Source organism: Schistocerca piceifrons, unplaced genomic scaffold (assembly GCF_021461385.2).
Source record: "Schistocerca piceifrons isolate TAMUIC-IGC-003096 unplaced genomic scaffold, iqSchPice1.1 HiC_scaffold_866, whole genome shotgun sequence".
In the NCBI taxonomy this organism is placed as follows: Eukaryota; Metazoa; Arthropoda; class Insecta; order Orthoptera; family Acrididae; genus Schistocerca; species Schistocerca piceifrons.
The window spans coordinates 684810-706693 of record NW_025729131.1 but is presented as its reverse complement, the minus strand read 5'-3'; the positions used below and the strand labels follow the sequence as shown (position 1 = coordinate 706693).

The window sequence follows — 21884 nt, the reverse complement described above, 5'->3', positions numbered from 1 at the left end:
AATCATTGGTAGGAAAATTTGTGAGAAATGCACTGATGGCTTGTCTCACTACAAAATACAAAATTATGCACATAATGAGAAAAGGCACTTAGTCCAAAATGATGGGTTTGTGGTGAATGACCGTAAAAGTTTAATTGTGTCTGAGAAATCTGATCTTGCTTTATTTGACAGAAGGGCATTTTTATTGCTGTCTACATTTGTTTAGCCACATTTTAATGAATTCTTTATAACTATAAATTTTAATTCTGTTATTTGCTTGTTACAAAGTAGAGCACGACTGTTGTTTAATATAACGCAGTACTACTCTTGTCTCTGGATCATAGTAATTATTAAATACAAAATGACTCCATAGCATAAAAATTATCATGTTGTTCATGGACTCTGAAATGTTACATAATAGTATAAAGTACAACATTGATGAAATAACTGTTTACAGACACAAATGACTTGATCTTTTTCCTCTGACAATATTTTGTACAAAACAGACAGAGTCTTTCACATTCACTTTGTAAGACTTAGTGAGGGCTTGAACTAAAGCAAGGAATGCATATTCCCTGTAGTTAGTAACAAAGAATTTGGACTTTTAATCCTACATAATTCAGTTTTTGCATTTCACTTATGGCTGTTTCCCAGTAAACCCCTGATATAAAGACATACAATGTGTTAGATCACAAACTAATTAAATCAGCAGTATGTGAGGTTGATTTCAGTGTCATAGATAACTTGCATAACAGATATATTGTGTTTCTATTTTACAGGAAACTGCAGCTGCAGAAAGTAGAATGCAGTGCACCAGTTGCAGCAAAGAGACGGCTGGATAGGGAGCCATTGGGAGGGAAGGGGAAGCGGATGCGTCTGTTACCACCAGCTGATAGCAAACCAGCACCACAACCAGTGCCACCTCCTGCCCCTGCAGCCTCTGAGCATCCGGCTCTGTCACTGCCTGTTCTTCGGCTATCAAAGTCGGCATCTGTACCAGTGAGTTGTTCACTGATTTAAAAATATTTCTAAGTTGTAAATGAAGATATTGATTAAAGAATTCTCATCATTATTAGTAAAATTCCATCCTGAAACACCAAGATCAAATGAGACTTCATCTATGTACAAATTTAGTTAACTTTTAATTCTTTAAGTGATCTAACAATTCAGAAACTATAGGCAACAGGAAAAACATTGTCTAATTCCTATGCAAAACCTGGACGTGTCTTTCTTCTTTGTATTGGGGCATGTAGAAACTGAGGGCAGAAGCAAATTCTATAAAATGTTTTCAGTGAACTGTGCATGTAAAATTTTTATAAAATTCAGACTTTTGACAATATTCATCAGTATCTTCATTAGGAAAGCAACTGATACCAAATAGTTGCTTTTCTCTTGAAGACAGTTGTAGATAATGTTGAAAACTTGGACCTTTATACAGGTTAAATACAAAAAAATCGCCAGGGATATTGTATACATCAAATCTGCCCAGGAAAAAATTGTGATTACTTTAAGTGAGTTGATATATCAGCAAGGGATTCCATTTGGCAGCACAATGTGACACAGTATGCTGCCCTATAGCATGTTATTATTAGAGCAACGTTAAGGGGCTATTTACAGTAAAACGTTATTGTCTTAAAAAATTGAACTGAACACAATAACTCCATCTGTCAGGGTGTATACGACCCGGGACAACCGGGAGATCCGGGAAAAACCCGGGAATTTTTCATTGTTCTTGTTCTCAGTTAAATTTTCGTAATTTTGACTGGTAAGAACTGATACTATAACGAGGGGTATTACTGTATCCCGCTACTGCAGAATAATACTGCAGCAATAAAACATGAACGAAGGAAAAAACGAAAATAAAACTTTAAACTGCAAAGGAAATGCACCATATACAACAACAAAACACAGTGCTCATACAAGTATCTGCCAACAGGAAAATGTGTCAAAGGCTTTAGGAAGACTATGCAATGCTTCGTAACAACAAATTGCCTCCGATGAGTGTGACATCACAACTGTTTACATTAGATTCGTTTTAGCAGTTACAAGCAGGATCATGCATATGCGCAGGTGAGTAGTAGCTTCTCCCACTTCTGGCTACAGAAATGTGGCTGTTGGCTGTGTAAGCAGTCGCAGCAAGCAGCTAGATGTTACCGGGAAAAATTTTAGTGGAGCGCCCAAGCTGCCAGATTCATGCATGCGCAGCAGGCCCAGATCTGGGAGGGGGGCAAATTCATAATCTTGAGGAAAAAAAACATTTTTTGTTAGACAAAGCGCATAGCATCTAGCGCACGTTAGTCTATCGATTATTAATGTGACTTTGAAACTCATCCCTGTCGGTTTTTGAACATTTTTGAACACATTCTAAGTTGATTTCTGAGTGAATTGTAAGTTGATTTGTGAATATCTGCATAGTGTTCATGATGTCTCTGTCAGAAACAAACTTTGATGGGTGGAGTAAGGCCGAATGGATGAATGCCAACCGCTGTATGATTGTGTGTTTGATTGGGTTTGCGAATGATGGGCGTTGTTATAATTACTAGCGAAATCCATAGATTCAGACTAGTGGAGTGGAAATAAATGAATAACAGGTAAGATAGATTACGTATTAAAATGACTCTGAGCACTATGGGACTTAACATCTGAGGTCATCAGTCCCCTAGAACTTAGAAATACTTAAACCTAGCTAAACTAAGAACATCACATACACATCCAAACCCGAGGCAGGATTCGAACCTGCAACTGTAGCGGTCACACGGTTCCAGACTGAAGTGCCTAGAACCGCTTGGCCACTGCAGTAGGTGATTACATATTACCTTCTCGGTGTATCCAAGAAAATGAAATTTTGACAGAAAATTTTTTGCCAGATCGCTATACTAGTAAGGGACAGTTGTACAGTCCATGACTAGCAGCCGCTTTGAGTACTATTCTGGAAGTAGCACGGAAAACGCGTTGTATGAACATGTAACAATGCCTAACCAGAGAATAATCGTGGGATAACTAAACTGGTGATTCTGGTAGAGTTAGTGAAGTTAACCGGCGAGTAAGCTTTGACATTGACAGGAATAGTTACAGAATTAGTGATAACAAGACCTTTTGTTAGAACGAGGAAGGAGGAGAAATGGGGACACCACACAAACTATGGAACAATATGACGATTCTAAGTTTCTATAAAAATTTTGTACTACTACTTTTCAATCTCATGCTTGGGAATCTGGAGCGTATGAATGAAGTGTGAAACTATTTCCTAAAGTAAACCTTTTGCTTGTAGTAGGCCTAATAGGCATTTGATATTGGTTCTTTGTGAATTATATTCTGTCGTTAAAAATGACTGTTTGTGCCAAAATAGTCTTGTTTATTTGGTGTGTGTTACAATTGTGGCAGTATGAGAAAGGCCTATTTTGTTTTATCTACCAGAGAGTGACAAAATAGACATAATAAGATCGAGAAACACCACCATTCTTGTGCCCTATTTTTATTAACAGCTATTAGTATTAGACAACTACATTTCAATTTTTCATGTAGCAAAACGTTTGCAGAACTTTGATGAGGCAACAGATTCTTTCGCAGAAACGAAAGCACGCCATGTAAAGCTGTAGCAAGATTAGAGAGAAAAAGTTCTTGGAGCTAAGGATTGAAGAGATGTGTATTGTCTTGCTTGTTTCATGTCTTTAATGGTTTTATGTATCCTATATTTAATTTTATGTCACACAAAGCAGCAAGTTGTTAGCTGATAGGGAATAAAGAATACAAATTTTCTGAAGAGTTTTTTTTCTAAGTAGAGGGACAGGATGTCAAACCGGCCAACTGTAAGCATGAGAGGCACCACAGGACATTTTAATTTCCACTGTCCTGAATATGGTTTGATGGTATCCATTACAAAATACACGTTTCAATTCCACAGAGCGAAATACGGTGACGTGCGATAGGGGAATGCTGTATGAAGAGGTGTGGTGCTGCGCTTTGGCACACTTAAGACCAAATAACATGTCTTACATTTCCTCGAACACATATGTTTTATGCATCAGAATCTTCAGAAAGATTTGCACAACAAAATGTATATATTTTTGAAAATTCCATTTTTTTCTAATTGACGTCCTGTCTGAAACGCTTGAGGGAGTGGCGGGGTATTGCCCCGGTTCGGAAATATCGTAGATCCAGGGGTGATGCGCAGAGCAGTCTAAGTTATAGTGGGCAAGTGGGTAGTCTCCACGTGACCCGTATTTACATTTAGTGATTTTGCTGTTTCCCCTTCATTTACTGCTCTCATGTGAAATGAAAACAAAATAGATTTCTGTGGCCAGGGGCTATCAAGTGAATTAAAATACATTCACATAATTACGGAAGGCTAAAATGTGTTGTTAGTTGCAGATTTTATTTTATTTCCACCTTTCTGACAGTAAAGCATTAATTGCCTTCCAGAACAATGATGTTAATTTTGTCAGTTTGCTAAAGAAATTTTCTTTTATTAATCTTCTCTGCTGAGGCAGACAATATATTTGAAACGAAGTGTTTAATTCCACACACTGTTCACTGCATTTCAAGTGCACGTTTTCAACTTCTAGCACGTATGGCATTATGCCATAATAAAGAACCAAACATGAGATAACATAGTACTGGTACTCCGAGTAATTTTACATCCCGAAAACTTCATTGAAAAGCTTAATATCAGGTCGTGGCCTACTTCACTGGGAATTTGGATATATGAATGTGCACTTTAAATGTGCATATTTTAGTATGGGTCACAAAATTCTGATGCTCTTGGAGTATCCTCTGATGTCTTGTTTCTTTTATGACATAATGTAAGATCTTCTAAGGTTTTACACACATGAACATATGGGCTCCCGCAGAAACGAACCTATTTCTAGTATGTCGTGGGAAAATATTCCGATTAGTGGTTTGAAAAGCTTTGCTATCAAAGTAAATTTCCTTTTACGCCAAGTTGAACTATGTGCGAGAATGTACGATGAATTTCTTAAATCAAAGAGTGTTTGACTCTCATTTAGAAATCAACTCTTTGATTATGAGCTATTTAGATGAATTTTGAGCCCAGAAGATCAAACATTTATATCGTTATTAAAAATTTTACCGACACATTTGTGTGATATATCTTACATTGTAATACACGCAGAAAAGACCAACATTATATGTGAAAGCTTAGCCTCTCTTGCAGCGTATTAATCTTATAGACCAATATTAAATGTGAAAGCTTTGCTTTTCGTGTAGCAACACTATGTATATTAATTTAAACCATTAGCTTTTTCTGTTTGTGTGTTCCCGCTTCTTAACAGTGATGCTGATATTGGCTGACTACATCACATGTCCTCAGCTCTGAATACCCGCTGTCATCAGCTGGCGAGGTCACGTGACATGAGCTATGCCTGGCTTACAAAAGATCATTGCAATCTCGATTTCAATGCTTCAGAATGTAACATGCGGTGTTTGGTGGAATTTGAATTTATATTTTTGTAATACATGTTGCTGCTCATCAAAGATCTTTCCAATACGTGTTTATTCCCTGTGTTTCATTTTCTAAAGCGCCGGGAAATTCTACACCCACTTATAAAACCATAACCATTCAAAGGACTGATAAGTTATACAGTTCCGAGAGTTAACAGGGAAAAAGTATGTTTTCACCCAGGAGAAAGTGTATTTTTAACCGGGAAATCCGGGAGAAATCCAGGAATATTTTTTTCCTTGTCCGCGTATACACCCAGTCTGTGTTTTCCATTAGTTTCCTCAGTTTTTTTCCAGTTTTACACACAGCAAGGGGGCAAACAGAGTTCAAATTCGTATTCTGGGCATAGAGATTTGCATTTATCACAGTTTCCCTAAGTGAATGGCTATTGCTGGAATGACTTGTTTGGAAAGGATGTGGTAGTTTTGCTGCTTCACACTTACAGATTTTAGCCTTGACTTCCATTGCTAAGAACCTTTGCATTAATGCAGTGTTAAAGTTCTAATCTGACCTTTTACATTTCTGCAAAACTTTCAATTTCGTGTGATAAAATGTTTTTTATTGACAAAAAAAGGCATGCTTTGCTTACTTGTCACCACTTTATTGGTGATGCAAAAGAAAAATATAAACAAGGAAAAGGAAATGTATTGAAGTAATAACAACTGAATAACACTGTTTTATTGAGTAAGTGATAAAGCTGGAAGACTGAGAAAAATGTGATTGATTATAGGAACTAAGGGTGGACAAATATTCACACACACATCCAGTGTACCAGGTGTCTCTCTTAAAGACTCTTTAGGCACATTTACTCTGGTTCATCAGCAGATATTTGCAATGTGTATCTTGTGTCAGCCCAAACAAATACTGCTCATCACATCTTTCACACGATTCCCAGCTTTGACGAAGTGCATCGATTTATTTCCCGTTTCAAACAAAATGACTTTTAAATTGGAATTTTACATGCCCATTCAGTAGAGTATTACCAGATTAGTCTAGAGTGATATTTGTATCATTGATATGTGTTAAGGGGAACAGTGAAACATAAGGAATAACCGGTACTCCAGCAGTGACTGATGAGCAGCGTGTTTTTGCACGGCAATAGCGGTCAGCGCAGACCATGGAGGTGCTGTCACTGCAGGAGTACCCATTATTCCTCATGTTTTGTTGTCCGCGTTAATACACATCTGTAAAACAAATATTGCATTAGACTAATTTCGTCCTGTCTGTTCAGTAGGCACATAAAATACCACCCAAAAAATAATTTTATTTGTAAGAGAAAACAGACTGATGATTCCCATCAAAACTGGGTGTCACATGAAAGATGTGATGAACAGCATTTGGCTGTGCTGGCTCCAGATACACAATTCAAAAACAAAATTGTAAATATCTGCCAAAACACCAGAGAAAATGTGCTTGATGACTCTTAGGAGAGAGGCCCTGAGTAGCATTGCTTCAGATTGAAAAGAACGACATATGCATGAGAAAATCAGTCAGAAGTTTATCTACATAACTTCCAATGTGCTGTCTGAATCATTTTCTAGCAGGAACAAAATGAACAGTATCACCTGAGGCAAAGTTATCAACTTTTGGTTTTATAAATCGTATTCTGCCATTTTTTTTTTTTTTTTTTTAATCTGTTCATGAAACTAACTAACAATACTACTGAGGCAACTAATTTAGTTAGTTTGGAATACCCAAGGAAAACAGAAAACAGTCAGTCTGTTCATGGAAAGAGTAGTCAACAAGCTAATTGTGTGCTCAACATGATGCTGACTTCAAACAGAATCACAGTCTCTGGTATAAATAGCTGACAATACTAAAGTTAAATCCTTTTTGTAATGTTTGTTTTGTACAGAAAGAGAAGAAAATGTTTTCATGCAGAAAACGGCATCATGTTGACAGAATCATTGGATCAAAAGAATTGCAAAAACTTGTATAAGAAGCCCGACCACAAGATGTGTGGTGCACAAATTAGGTACTTGGCCATCGGGGTAAAATTGTCAGTAGTGAGTGACATCTTGAGTACTTGCTGTGTCCCATGTAAACTGGGCAAAGTCCTGCATTACTAAGCCAGCCTGCGATGAAATATACTTCTGTGTATGCTCCTAAAAATGGGACTCAACTAGAGATTTCAGATGGAAGTTACAGGGAGGGGGGCAGAGTATTCCTCAGCATCAACCACTAAATTAAGAATGAGATATAGTAACGGGACACATTTTTGTCCAGCCGTATTTCAGTTGTAAAGAAGGAAGATGGTACCTTGGATGAGGTTCTATGCCTGTGTCTATGTAACTGCTCCACAAGCTATCATCGGTGCATGGCAGAGGATACCCCATACCACTACTAATCATTCTTTTTCCTGTTCCACTTGCAAACAGAGTGAGGGAAAAACTGCTGTCTATATGCCTCTTTGTGAGCCCTGATATCTTGTATCTTTTCTTCGTGGTCCTTACTCACAACGTATGTTAGCAGGAGTGTTTGACAGTCAGCTTCAGATGCTGGTTCTCTAAATTTTATCAATAGTGTTTCTCAAAAAAAAAGTTATCTTCCCTCCAGTGATTCCCCTTTGGGGTCCCTAACATTTCTGTAAAACTTGCGTGTTGTTTGGACCTACTGGTAACAAATCTAGCAGCACGCCTCTGAATTGCTTTGATGTCTTCCTTCAGTTCGATCTGATATGGATCCCAAACCTTGGACATTGCTCAAGAATAGGTCGTACTAGCATCCTGTATGTGGTCTCCTTTCGTAAGATTCTCGCAATAAACCAAAGTCAACCATTTGCCTTCCCCACCACATTTCTCACAGGCTCATTCCATTTCATAGTGCTTTGCAGCATTACACTCAGTTATTTAAATGATTTGACTGTGTTGAGCAGGACATTCCTAATACTGTATCCGATCCTAATACTGTATCCAAACATTATAGGTTTGTCCTTCCTATTCCTCCACATTAACATACATTTTTCCTCATTTAGAGCTAGCTGCCATTTGTCACACCAACTAGAAATTCTTTCATCTTTTATCTTCCTACAATCACTCAGCTTTGACACCTTACTGTACACCACAGCATAATCAGCAAACAACTGCAGATTGCTGCCCAGCCCCTCTGCCAAATCATTTATGTATATAGCGAACCACAGAGGTTCTATCACAGTTCCCTGGGGCCCTCATGGTGGTACCCGTGTCTCTGACGAACACTGTAACTTAAGAAGTCTTTGAACCATTCACATATCTGCTAACTTATTCCATATGCTCGTACTTCCATTAACAATCTGCAATGGGACACAATGTCAAATACTTTCTGGAAATCAAGAAGTGTGGAATCTCCATTTTTGCCCTTCATCCATAATTTGCAGTATATCATGTGAGAGAAGGGCAAGCTGAGTTTTGCACAAGCAATGCTGATTTCTGGGCATAAGCATCTTAGTCTCAAGAAAGTTGAGTATACTCAAACTGAGAATATGTTTGAGAATTCTGCAGCAGATCAAAGTAAGAGATATTGGTCTGTAATTTAGTGGGTCCATTCTTTTTTCCTTCTTATATTCTGGAGTCACCCGTGCCTTTTTCCAATTGCTTGTGACTTTGCTCTGGGTGAGAGATTCACAATAAAAGCAAGCTAGGCAAGGGGCTAGTGTCATTAGAGTATTCTTTGTAAAACCAAATTGGGATGTCATCTGCACCTGGTGATTTATTTGCTTTCAGTTGTTTCTCTATGCCCTCGTTGCTTGTTACTATTTCGTCCATACTGGAGTCTGTCCAATGGTCAAATGATGTTAGTACAGTTCTCCTGTGTGAGTGATTTCTTGAATGTGAAATTTAAAACTTCAGCTTTCATTTTGCTGTCTTCAACTGCTACACCAGACGGTCAACAAGGGTATGGAGCCACTGTGATACCAATAACTAAGCCCAGTAAGGGCAAACACCATCCTTCTAGCTACCGCCCCATCTCTCTCACCAGCTGTGTTTGCAAGATGATGGAATGTACGATTCATGGCTGGCTGGTATGGTGGCTCAAGTCTCGCAATTTACTAACCACTGCACAGTGTGGACTTTGAGCAAACCGTTCTGCAGTTGACCACTTTGTCCACACATGACATGGAATGGTTTTCTGTGGAAATCCCAGACTGTGGCCATGTTTTTCAATTTGGAGAAAGCCTACGACACTTGCTGTAGGACGGGTATCCTCTGTACTCTCTGCCTGTGGGCCTTTCATGGCCCCTGCTCCGTTTCCCTAAGAAATTTTTAAGAGACAGAGTTTTCATGGTCTGTGTGGGTTCTGCCATGTCGGACACCTTTATCCAGGAGCCTGAGAGCCAATTAAAGATTTTACACAGCACCAGGATTTTCACAGGTTCTGTGACAATCTTTTGCTAAGTTATGATAGTGGTAGTTGTAAGCTCTGCGCATAGATCTTTTCATAGATGCACAAATGTCTACTAACCTTTGCTTGTTGTCATTTGTGCGTTTCCTTTTGAACAAGAGAGCAACAGCCTCCGCTTCCTCAGCATATTTCGAATTTCATTATTAAACCATAGTGAGTCTTTTCCATACTTTATCAACTTCCTAGGCAAATAAATCTCCAGACCACAATTTACAATCTGCTTAAACTTTGTCTATAATTCCTCAGTGTCTATCTTACTGGAACTAAGTGATACCAGTTCACTGACTAAGTGAGATGCTAACAAATGCATATCTCCTTCTGCTATTTAGTAGAAACACTCCCCTAGCCTTCTAGACTGATTTATTAATTTCCGTAACCATGTTGCTATAATGACATCATGATTACCTATCCCCCTTTCTGTACTGACATTGTCGATAAGGTCCGGCCTACTTGTAGTTACAAGGTCTAAAATATTTCCATTGTGTATAGCCTGCTCAAGATAGTTTTCAGAAAATGTGTTCAAAAATATTTCACATGACTATCTACCTAGCAATGAATCCTTAGACATCCCAGTATATACATCCCAGTATATACTCGGTTAGTTAAAGTTGCCTTCAAATAGTACTACATGATCTGGGTATTTACGCACTACTGACCATAGACTTTCTTTGAATTATTCTAAAACTGTCACAGCAGTATCGGGTGGCCAGTAAAAACAATCTCCCGCCCATGGCCTGTAATCTGTCTTTCTGATGTACGCTCAGTGACGCGCAAAATATCTCAGAACTTTCCACTTCGGGTTTCTGCCAGCTCTTGGTCCCAAAAATAATTTTAGCACAAGACTTTCCAGGGGGGCAGTAAATTCAGGAACTTTATTACAAAGACTTTGACAGTTCACTGATAATATTTTGACAGTCAATGTGTCTTTAGTCTGAACTCGGTATGACGTCTCTTGCTGCATATCGACTGGTGAGTATTCAATAGAGCACCTCAAACTATCATCTAGTCTAAAAAGACCTCATGTGCACTCCTCAAGTACTGTGCTATGCGTGTAGCGGCTTCCTTTGTGTAGTGCAACCCTGATCTATCAGGGGAGTCCTAAAAATGCAGCTCTAGAAATCTGCAGCCAGGTTTTGCCTTCTCACACTAGAGGGGATCACAAAGCAGTGTGAAATTTGTCAAGAGGCTAGGAAATCATATATTTTTGACTGAAGCTACCATATGTGTACAAATGCTCAAATATGCCGTTGTCACTGACTGAGTTATGTGTAACTCAATTCTAGCTGTGGAGTCATTCCATGTAAGAACCAAATGCATAGGGATCCTTTTGAATTACTGTGATTAGAGGAAGTTGAATATGTAATTGAATTGCAGCACATAGTGAAGGAGATGATCTCAAGAAAGTGACATTTCTGAAAATTTATTTTATTTACCTTGCTTCCATAACTTTATTTGTAAAGTTATAGCATACACTTTATCCTATAAAAATAGTGATGAAGTAAAATTTTACTCAATACAGCTCCCGTATAGAAGTGACCTAATAATGTTAGCTTAGGAGGAACTAAATGTTAAAGTGTCCTAAAAATATCTGTTTTACACACAAAATGTTTTTTAGCAATATCTTGGACATTATTCACCTTCAAGTAGCCCCAATGTAATGTTTGAATGTACAAATTTCTCTACAGAAAGACAACATTAGTAATGATGCAATTGTTATTCGTCAAGAGTGCTATACTAGCATTGATATATTTTTATCGCATCAGATTTTGTGGGAAAGTTTTTACATTATACCTATAGTTTTTACATTATACCTGTAGTGTTTGGGAAGACGTGATTTTCCTCTAAATAAATAACACTGTTGGCCCAGTATATAATGTACATAATTTATTTGTAGACATAAAAATGCAGTTCCTGGTTCAAAAATATGCCCCCAAAAGTGGCACTGAGTGTCCAGAAGGAACTGCTTACTCCATTAACAAAATTACAGTGTTTCATCAGCTTTAGCCCCTACATGGTGACTTCATAACGAACACGGATGCCCAAGCCTTTGTGTACTGACCTTGAGTGCAACATATTTGTGGTTCATTCCAAAATTTCTCTCAAGAGCGCACTTACGTGGTATCTGTAGAAAAAGTAAGCTGTGTGTATTACATCCACATTCATCACATAATAATAACCACTTAGAATTTGAAGCTATTAGGTATGGTGTAGCACTGAGTTCTATTTTTGGACCTTTGTTGTTTCTTAAACACATATAAAATTTTGCTGAGGATGCAAGTATAGGAATTTTTATTGTGCCATTGCCTTGAGGGAAAAGGCAACCTATGAAATATCTGATAACATTAACAGATGATTAAAGGCAAATGGTGTATCATCAAATTAAGAAAAGACTCAGTACTTCCACACCAATACTTTGCATAGAACTGAGGCATAAAGATGTTTATTTGAAAGGAGCAAGGGAGTGGCTGTGTGGGGTAAACATATAATATGGGGACCATTGCTAATAATGTATTAACAGGTGATCTCCCAATAGGCACTCATGGAAATATTTAAAGAAATAAGGGACTGTGTCAAGGGAATGACTATCTTAGATTGTCTGTCTCCTCTAACAATACAACATAACATGCGACTATTTATCAAATATGGTTTAATATATTCACCTATTGCTAAAAGTTCTGTCTCTATAGCACTTACATGTGAGACATGGAAAAGGTCATGAACCCTTTAAGGCAGTGAGGGAATCATTGGGATCTGTGAGCAGTTTGCCAAAATCACTAGTCAACATCCTACAAATCCATTATTTGAACCATTTTTAATTGGATGCTATGGTCTGTTCAGCCGATAAATACAGGAAATATGTGCTGCTTAATGTGGTAAAGCCTAAGTACACAATACTTGTATAGTGAGTTTACTCATTTAATCATTGTTTGTAATTAGAATGGAGTTACTTCTGTGTAAAAATTGAGGGTCTTGTTTTATCCTTAAATGCTGCATATTTATTGTTTCAAGCAGTTTCCCCTGTAATTCAATCTTTTTGGTAAGGAATTTACTGCATCACTCTTGAAATCGTAAACAAAATTTCATTCTACACCCAATTTGCTAATTTAATCTCTCTTTCATTGACAAGCGTTCATAAATTCACATTTTCATATGTCTGAGATAAAGATTTAATTCCATTTAATTATTTGTACTGTACCTAACAATTATGTTTCCAGCTGTTGGGAGGGCGTAAACGATTAGAAGTATCGAACGGTGCTCTCAACACTCCACATGGTCCACTGACACGGGTCTGTGTGTGCAGTGTAGCAGACACTGAACAGCCACCAGACTGGGAGGCTGTGTTGGGTTCTCCGGCAGCTGGAGTAGCTGCCAATAACCAAGTTATTGCTATTGCGTGCCAAGATGCTATGCTCCATTTGCTTACCGTAGCATCACATTAATATTTCATTACAGATGCAGAGGATTGGCTGAGAACAATCTTAAGACTATTTTGTAAGTATATTATTTGTTAATTGAAATTATAACTAAATGAAGAACATGAAATAAGTCTTTACCCAAAAAATGGTTTAGTTAAACATATAAGATAATCGTATATCTAATTAGGTATGTTTATTCCACTTGTGTCTTAAATAAGAGCTTTACAGGAGGAAATGGGGGCTATTTAAGGGGAGTTCAGTATTCCAAAAAACATTTAATATTCAGTAACAAGTACTAGCTGTAACTCATTGTATTGTAATGTGCATGGTTAAATATTAGTCATTTAGTGCATACCAAAACTATTTAAAACACACAATGTACTGTTCCTCAGAATCCAATCAATGTCAGGGCTCATTATTTTGATGGGAGTAATATAGACTGTCTGACATTCATTTGGTTAAAGACTCAGTGTTGGTTTATTTTTCACTCACTGTACTCTCAGTTAATCTTCACAACTGGATTGCACATGTTGGCGGTTACATTTTGCACAGTCTCTTTGTGAGTGCTTACTTGTTCTTGGTTCTTTTTAGCTGTGTCAAGGAGAGGAGGATCCATAGACCTTAGTATTTGACATAAAATTTCAACATGATACATCTAATTGTTCCTGAGAGGAGGGGGGTTTTAACAGACAGCTGGACAACAAAATGCTCCTCTTAGAATTCTGTTTCTACCAATTACGGTACAGAACCCTAAGAATGAGCTCCAAGGTCTCATAGAAGATGCACAGTTGTGTCAAAAGTTGCTACAGTTGCTGTCAATTGTTCTGCTTCCCTTACTTTGTGTTCAAGGTGCCATTATTAATGACTTATGTCTCTCCATTAACTCAACAAAAAATAATGAAGTTAGAGTTGTTAAGAGAGTGATAAAACCCCTAAATAACAAAAGTCAGATTTGTTGAAGCACTTATCATACTCCTAACTAAAGTAAAAGAGAGTTTGTACTTGAAATACTATAGTGTTTTGGTGCCACGTGAGCTGACATTAACCAGATTTATGTCTCCAATTCATCTACTATCTGCTTTGAAAACACAAATAAGATCACATAATTCCTGTGTAGATGTGTCCTAGTGAGGGAAAAAGTGAGTCTTTTGTGCTAATATAGAGTGTGAAAACTTCTTCAGGGCAGAGATGTACCGTATTTACTCGAATCTAAGCTGCACTTTTTTTCCGGTTTTTGTAATCCAAAAAACCATCTGCGGCTTAGATTCGAGTGCAAAGTACGCCGAAGTTCTGAAAAATGTTGGTAGTTGCCGCCACAACTAACTTCTGCCGTCGGATATATGTAGCACTACACAGGCATGCTTTGGAGGCACAAAGATAAATACTGGCGCCAAAAACAATGAAAAAAAAAAGGTGGAAGACGAGCACCTTCGACCACTGCATTTTCATATGTTATCCAACGAAGTAAATACAAATTCCGTATTGTCCATCTTCGAATGTAGCAGCATTTCAATGTACTACGAAAATCCGACTGTCAAGACTGTTTGGGATGTTTGACAAAATATGGCCAACTCTACATTCTGAATTTTATCCTACCTGTGAGAAGAGATGGTTCCTTATAGCAACTTTTATGAATTGTGAATCACATGCAGTATTCTCTTCACCATGAGAATAATATGAATATAAACATTTTGCCATGTATTCTTTCATGTTTGCTGCTAACTCATTTAAATCCTGTCTGCTTAATAAACTACGAAACTAGAGTGAGACAACAGCAAATGCGGAAGAATATACATATCATGTCATGTTTATATTCGTATTATTCTTATGCCTAATAGTGATACAGTCAGAAATGAAGCACAACAATTGACTAGATTTTTAAATCTAAGATGACTCTAATCTCAGTGCAGAGTGTAATGTACTAAAGAGGTGTCTGCTAAGATTTTCAAACAGAGAAAAATTTTTGCTAAACTCTCGTTCAGAACACCTTCTATCATACACTGTCTATTATTTGGTTCTTGTTGATCATTATCAAAGAAAGCAGCAGTCTAAGTAACAACAAATAGCAGTCTCTTGCCATTGTTTTGCTAATGAGACAATTCCTCTCTCTTTTTTAAAAAATAGTAAGTGGCGGTAGCGTGCACAAAAGCAAGCCAAGCCACATTATCAGAATGTGACAAACAGTGCATGACACAGTACAATAATGCATTTTCAGCTTAGAGTGACGTAAACACCTATAACAAAGAGAATGGCACTTATCAGATCAAAGAAAAATAAGCAATCAATTTAAACCAGACGAAGTACGTGAAAAAGGAAGAGTACCCATATAAATACAGATGGAGCACCTGATGCATAACAATGGCTACCTGGTAAAGCTTAACTGCTAAGCTTATGGCTCAAACCAAACTGCTGTAGCTGTACCATCATTCATTCGATCTAAATTGTGTCTCATATTACAATGGATCAACTTTGTTTCGAATTGGAGCTGCAGCCTAAAACTTCTCTCTCCCCTTGAATTTCGAGTCTCAAATTTCAGGTGCGGCTTAGATTCGCGAAATTTTTTTTTTTTTTTTTTTTTCCTTCATTTCGAGTCTCATTTTTCAGTTGCGGCTCAGATTCGAGTGCGGCTCAGATTCAAGTAAATACAGTGAGTTGTTGTGGAGATTCTGAGGCAGGGTTCCATGTGAAGAACTCCATCCTATCTTTGTGATGGCAAAACATTGATGCTGTCTTTTCATTGTCTGAGAGTAAATTTACTTGTGAATTGCTCATAGTTATCATGACTCGACTAAACATTAAAAAGTCACAAATCAGAGGAATGTGTCGCTTTCTGTGATAAAAACCAGAGTAGAGCCATGTGCCATTTACCAATATTGAGAAACTATAAAGTGTTGGGTGATACATCCAGTTTCGACAGACTATTAAGGATTGGTTGACACATCTTGTCTCCTACACTGTATTCCTTGGGCTTGAAGCTTCTTCAGACTATTATCACAACTCAGAAATTGTCATTGACAAATAACTGACTTAGTAAGTGTAAGACGTTCAGGGGTCTTCAGGAATTTTTTTTACACACACACACACACACACACACACACACACACACACACACACACACACACACACACACACGCGCTGAGAAACAACGCTCTGGTGAGCGATTTGCAGGTTTAAATCACCTCAGGGTATGACCGTGTAGTGCATTTGACCTGTGGTCGTCACCCGGTGGTGCTGGCAGGAGTTCACATATGCAGAGGTGTGTTGGTGCATCTCAAAGTACGGTGCAGTGAGTAGGAGTCTGGTCAAACACAGCAGGTTGTAGCACAGGCCTTCTGTGTGCCACAAAGTGTGATCTCACAATTATGGCAATGATTCCAGTAGACAGGAAATGTGTCCAGGTTCTACAGTACAGGATGTCCACAGTGTACATCACCACAAGAAGACTGATATCTCACCATCAGTGCCCACAGATAGCCGCGAAGTACTGCAGGTAGCCTTGCTCGGCACCTTACTGCAGCCAATGGAACAGTTGTCTCCAGACACACAGTTTATAGATGGCTGAACAGGCATGGTTTATTTTCCCCTAGACCTGCAAGGTGCAGTCCACTGACCCCTGGTCACAGGAGAGTCCGTAAACCCTGATATCAAGAACACAGTACATGGTCATTGAAACAGTGGTCCCAGGCTATGTTCATGGACGAGTACACGTGTAGTCTGAACAGTGATTCCCACTGGGTTTTCATCTGGTGTGAATCAAGAACCAGATACCAACTCCTTAATGTCCTTGAAAGGGACATGTATGGAGGTCATGGTTTGATGGTTGGGTGGGATTATGATTGGTGCACGTAACCCCTGCATGTCTTTAAAGAGAAACTGTAACAGGTCAGGTGTATCGGGACGTCATTTTGCACCAGTACGTCTGCCTTTTCAGGGGTGCAGTGGGTCCCACCTTCCTCCTGATGGATGATAATGCACGGCCTCACTGAGCTACCGTCATGGAGGAGTACCTTGAAACAGAAGATATCAGGCGAATGGAGTGGCCTGCCTGTTCCAACATCAAGCACATCTGGGATGCTCTTGGTCAAAGTATGGCTGCACGTCTTCAAACCCCTATGACACTTCAGGAGCCATGACAGGCACTGGTGCAGGAATGGGAGGCTATACTCCAGCAGTTGCTCGACTACCTGATCGAGAGTACGCCAACCTGTTGTGCGGCCTGAGTACGTGTGCATGGTGATCATATCCCATACTGATATCAGGGTACATGCCCAGGAAACAGTGGCGTCTAGTAGCACATGTGTTTCAGGTCAGTTTTCTCAACTTATCACCAGTACTGTGGACTTGCAGATCTGTTTCGTGTGTGTTCCCTATGTGCCTATGCTATTAGTGCCAGTTTTGTGTAGTGCTATGTTGTGGGGCACCACATTCTGCAATTATCCTTAATTTGTGAACATGAGTGTAATTACAACCAGAATGATGATGATGATGATTGGTTTTTTGGCGAACTCAACTGCGCGGTCATCAGCGCCTATACAGAGTCCCAATTTTTACACAGTCCAATTTTTTTACACAGTGCAATCTATCCATAGTCACATATGATGATGATCAAATGATGAGGACAACACAAACACCCAGTCCCCAGGCAGGAAAATCCCCAACCCAGCCGGGAATCGAACCCGGGACCCCCTGATCCAGAGGGAGCAATGCTAGCCACAAGACGACGAGCTGCGGACATAATTCATACTTAACAGTGCACGTATGTACTTACCATTTCACAAAGTGCTTGATGATGACATTCTACCATTCCTCAGCAAGATTAGAACTTTGGTTTATTACAAATCAGTTACATAATAATTTTTGATATAATTTTAAGGGCACTATTACTTAAAAATTTGATATCTTTCTAGAAAGTGAAAATCTTCATAATTTGTAAGAAAAAGTTGGCTAATTACCCATAATCTCTCAATTTGTAAATAATATGTTTTACTGTCACTTTTCTCGTTTTTACATTATGGTTTGAATTTTAGTGAAAGACTTGGGAACACGAATTCATACTGTTTCATCAGTTGTATACTATCTTTGTGTTTCTACAAATGTTGCACGTGATATCCTCATTCAAACAAACTGTTACCCCTAATTTCTTTGTCCATCTATGTGATTTAAGGTATATTTTTGAGAATTTTTGATGGTATACAAATGTTGTTTGCAAAATGGTTTAGTTTAACACTTCAGATAATCTTTGTTGTTGTTGTGGTCTTCAGTCCTGAGACTGGTTTGTTGCAGCTCTCCATGCTACTCTATCCTGTGCAAGATTCTTCATCTCCAAGTACCTACTGCAACCTACATCCTGTATCTGTTTGGTGTATTCATCTCTTGGTCTCCCTCTATGATTTTTACCCTCCATGCTGCCCTCCAATACCAAATTGGTGATCCCTTGATGCCTCAGAACATGTCCTACCAACTGATCCCTTCTTCTAGTCAAGTTGTGCCACAAACTTCTCCTCTCCCCAATCCTACTCAGTACTTCCACATTAGTTATGTGATCTACCCATCTAATCTTCAGCATTCTTCTGTAGCACCACATTTCGAAAGCTTCTATTCTCTTCTTGTCCAAACTAGTTATCGTCCATGTTTCACTTCCATACATGGCTACCCTCCATACAAATGTTTTCAGAAATGACTTCCTGACACTTAAATCAATACTCGATGTTAACAAATTTCTCTTCTTCAGAAACGCTTTTCTTGCCATTGCCAGTCTACATTTTATATCCTCTCTACTTTGACCATCGTCAGTTATTTTGCTCCCCAAATAGCAAAGCTCCTTTACTACTTTAAGTGTCTCATTTCCTAATCTAATTCCCTCAGCATCACCCGACTTAATTCGACTACATTCCATTATCCTCATTTTGCTTTTGTTGATGTTCATGTTATACCCTCCTTTCAAGACACTTTCCATTCCGTTCAGCTGCTCTTCCAAGTCCTTTGCTGTCTCTGACAGAATTACAATGTCATCGGCGAACCTCAAAGTTTTTATTTCTTTTCCATGGATTTTAATACCTTCTCCGAATTTTCCTTTTGATTCCTTCTCTGCTTGCTGAATATAGAGATTGAATAACATCGGGGAGAGGCTACAACCGTGTCTCACTCCCTCCCCAACCACTGCTTCCCTTTGATGTCCCTCGACTCTTATAACAGCCATCTGCTTTCTGTACAAATTGTAAATAGCTTTTCGCTCCCTGTATTTTACACCTGCCACTGATAATCATATTCCGAACAATGTTCATTCCAGTTGTCATAAATAAGAACTTTACAGGAGGAAGAGGGTGCTTTGAAAGAGGAGTTCATTATTCCAAACCACTGCTATACAGTAACAATTGTGAGCTAAAGTTGTGTGTTATAAAAATTTTGTCAGCAATATCTTGCAGAGAAAATCATGTAATATTGGGTTTTGTGCATATTGTAACTGTCATAATTTGTTCCATTTAATTTCCCCCTTCAATAGCAATGTATTTTGTTTAAAGTGCTGCTGTTTCCAAGTTATTTACATGGATCTGTTAGCATAAAACACACACACAAACACAAATCTTCAGAAACTGGGGCAATGTGAAATGGTTATCTTACATAGCACAAAATATTCGGGAATATGATGTGAACTATCATTAGAAGCAAAAAAGGTCAAGTAAACATGGGCTCAAAGATGCATATCTTGAAGAGCTGTGAGCATTTGATTATTTTCAATACTGTAAAACAAATATCTTCTACTGCAAACTCTTTGCTTTCCATATTTTGAGAAGTGATAGTGTGGACCAAAACAATAAAAAATGTCCAGTGAGCATGGGTTCTAAAATGTGTACCTTAAGAGCTATGAGCCTTATTCAATAGGAGAGATGTTTCAAAGTAGCAAAGATGTCCTCCTGGACCATCCTGTATATAGAAGTGAGACATACTGTATTAAAAGGACAACAAAAACAAAATAATTTACCAAAAATTCTAGTGTACAGGAGTATCATGGACTAGTGTCACTGTTAGTAATTTAGGCTGCTTGAAGTAAAACTAGCTGTGGTTGTTAAATGGCATTAGAACAGAAATGCTTTCAAATGTAGAATCTAAAGTTTTAGTATTAGGTATACAGTCATATTCTACAAAATAAACAAAATATATAAATGTAATAAAATATTCTGTGAACTAGTATGGCAGTGGAACCACTTTAAAATATGACACAATTTTATGAAAAGCAGCAGTGTTTTTAAGTATTGTAGCAGTTACCTCTTGGATCAGGATTTATAATGGTCATGGAAGCTAAATATGTGAGGTGGTGACACTAGTGGTGCAGGTGGTCAACCTCGGGAACTGGAGGAGGTGGCTGTCATGTATCCTAAGGTGTCACTGAAACAGCAGTGTCTGGAAACATGTTTATTACTTGTGAGTTTACAGTACTGATTGTCTTGTCTGGTGGTGTGGAAGACCTGCTGAGTCACATACCAGAGTGCAACAAGGAATGCAGGCACACAGCTTTCTCGGTTACAGCCATTGTGTAGGTCAGGACCCAGTGGCCATGTCAGGCAGGTAACTGGAATAGGAATCTGTAGGCGCAAGCCTACTTCGGCTCACTGGCAATTAGTGTGGTGCACCCCAGCACTCTCAAAGATGATTGTGCACTTAAGCAGGTGCCAACAGGATATCACGAATGGCAGACATTCTAAAGGAGGAAGCCTAGGCACAGATCAGCAGCACAGTGTACTGCCAGGAAGACGGTACTATGAGGGCTTTGCAGAAAGTTTTTTAGCAGCTCTGAAACTGGAAGTCTCACAACAGTGGGATTATTTCAGTTTGAAAGTGCATTGTTTTTCAACCTTGGAGCATGTGCCCAACAGTTCCCCCACCACTGGACTTCAAACCATGTTGTGAAGGTGAATGAAGATGCATGCAGTGCTGAGCGAGTCTGACACAGTGCGAGATGGTTCTATCGTGCCACAATTTTCATGCAGTGGCCAAAAAAAGAAGTTGAATGCAGAAGATCTCCAACCTTGACTGTTACAGTGAGTCTAGGGCCAATCTGGAAATTGATTTCATAAGCTTTCAAGAGGTTGGGAGTCTCCTGAAGATGAACCTTGTCCTGGTCACCTAGCAGTGGCAGTGATCCAAGAAAATACTGATGCTGCAAGGAAAATGATTGGAGACAATCCTCATCTCACAATTTGTGGCATTGAAGGTACTCTAAATATTAGATTAACTACATTGCAGAACATTGTGCACAATATTTTAGACCTTTGTGAGAGATGTGCCCATTGGGTGGCACAGTCCTGGCAGAAGTCCAAAAACATCTGAGAATGTGTTGCCCAACATGTTGTAGGTGGTAATTTGCTGTTACTTGAATAACCCTTCCCCAGGGGAAGCCTCAGACTCACCAACATCTTCTTGTACCACAGAAATGACCATACAGCAGTGGCAGCTGTCTGAATGTGGTCTCTTATTTTGGCAGCAGTCAGCACATTACGATTCACCAATTGAATCATCCTGTAAATAGCGAGACTGTCATTCCGTCGTAATCAGAGATGCAGGTGGGATCACCACACATCGAGACTGAGGCTTTCTGAAATGGTCGTATTTAAGCTGGACATAATGTCATCAAGGCTGGTGATATGGTCATT

At 38.7% G+C, this 21884-nt stretch overlaps 1 protein-coding gene across 1 annotated transcript in view; it reads left to right on the top strand.

The window, feature by feature from the left end:
* Positions 1-21884, top strand: part of LOC124771029 (protein HIRA-like) — a 303194-nt gene that overhangs the window by 215581 nt on the left and 65729 nt on the right. Inside the window, 2 exon segments of the mRNA XM_047249270.1 lie at positions 759-978; positions 13033-13242. Of these exon segments, the coding sequence (XP_047105226.1) occupies positions 759-978; positions 13033-13242 (430 nt within the window).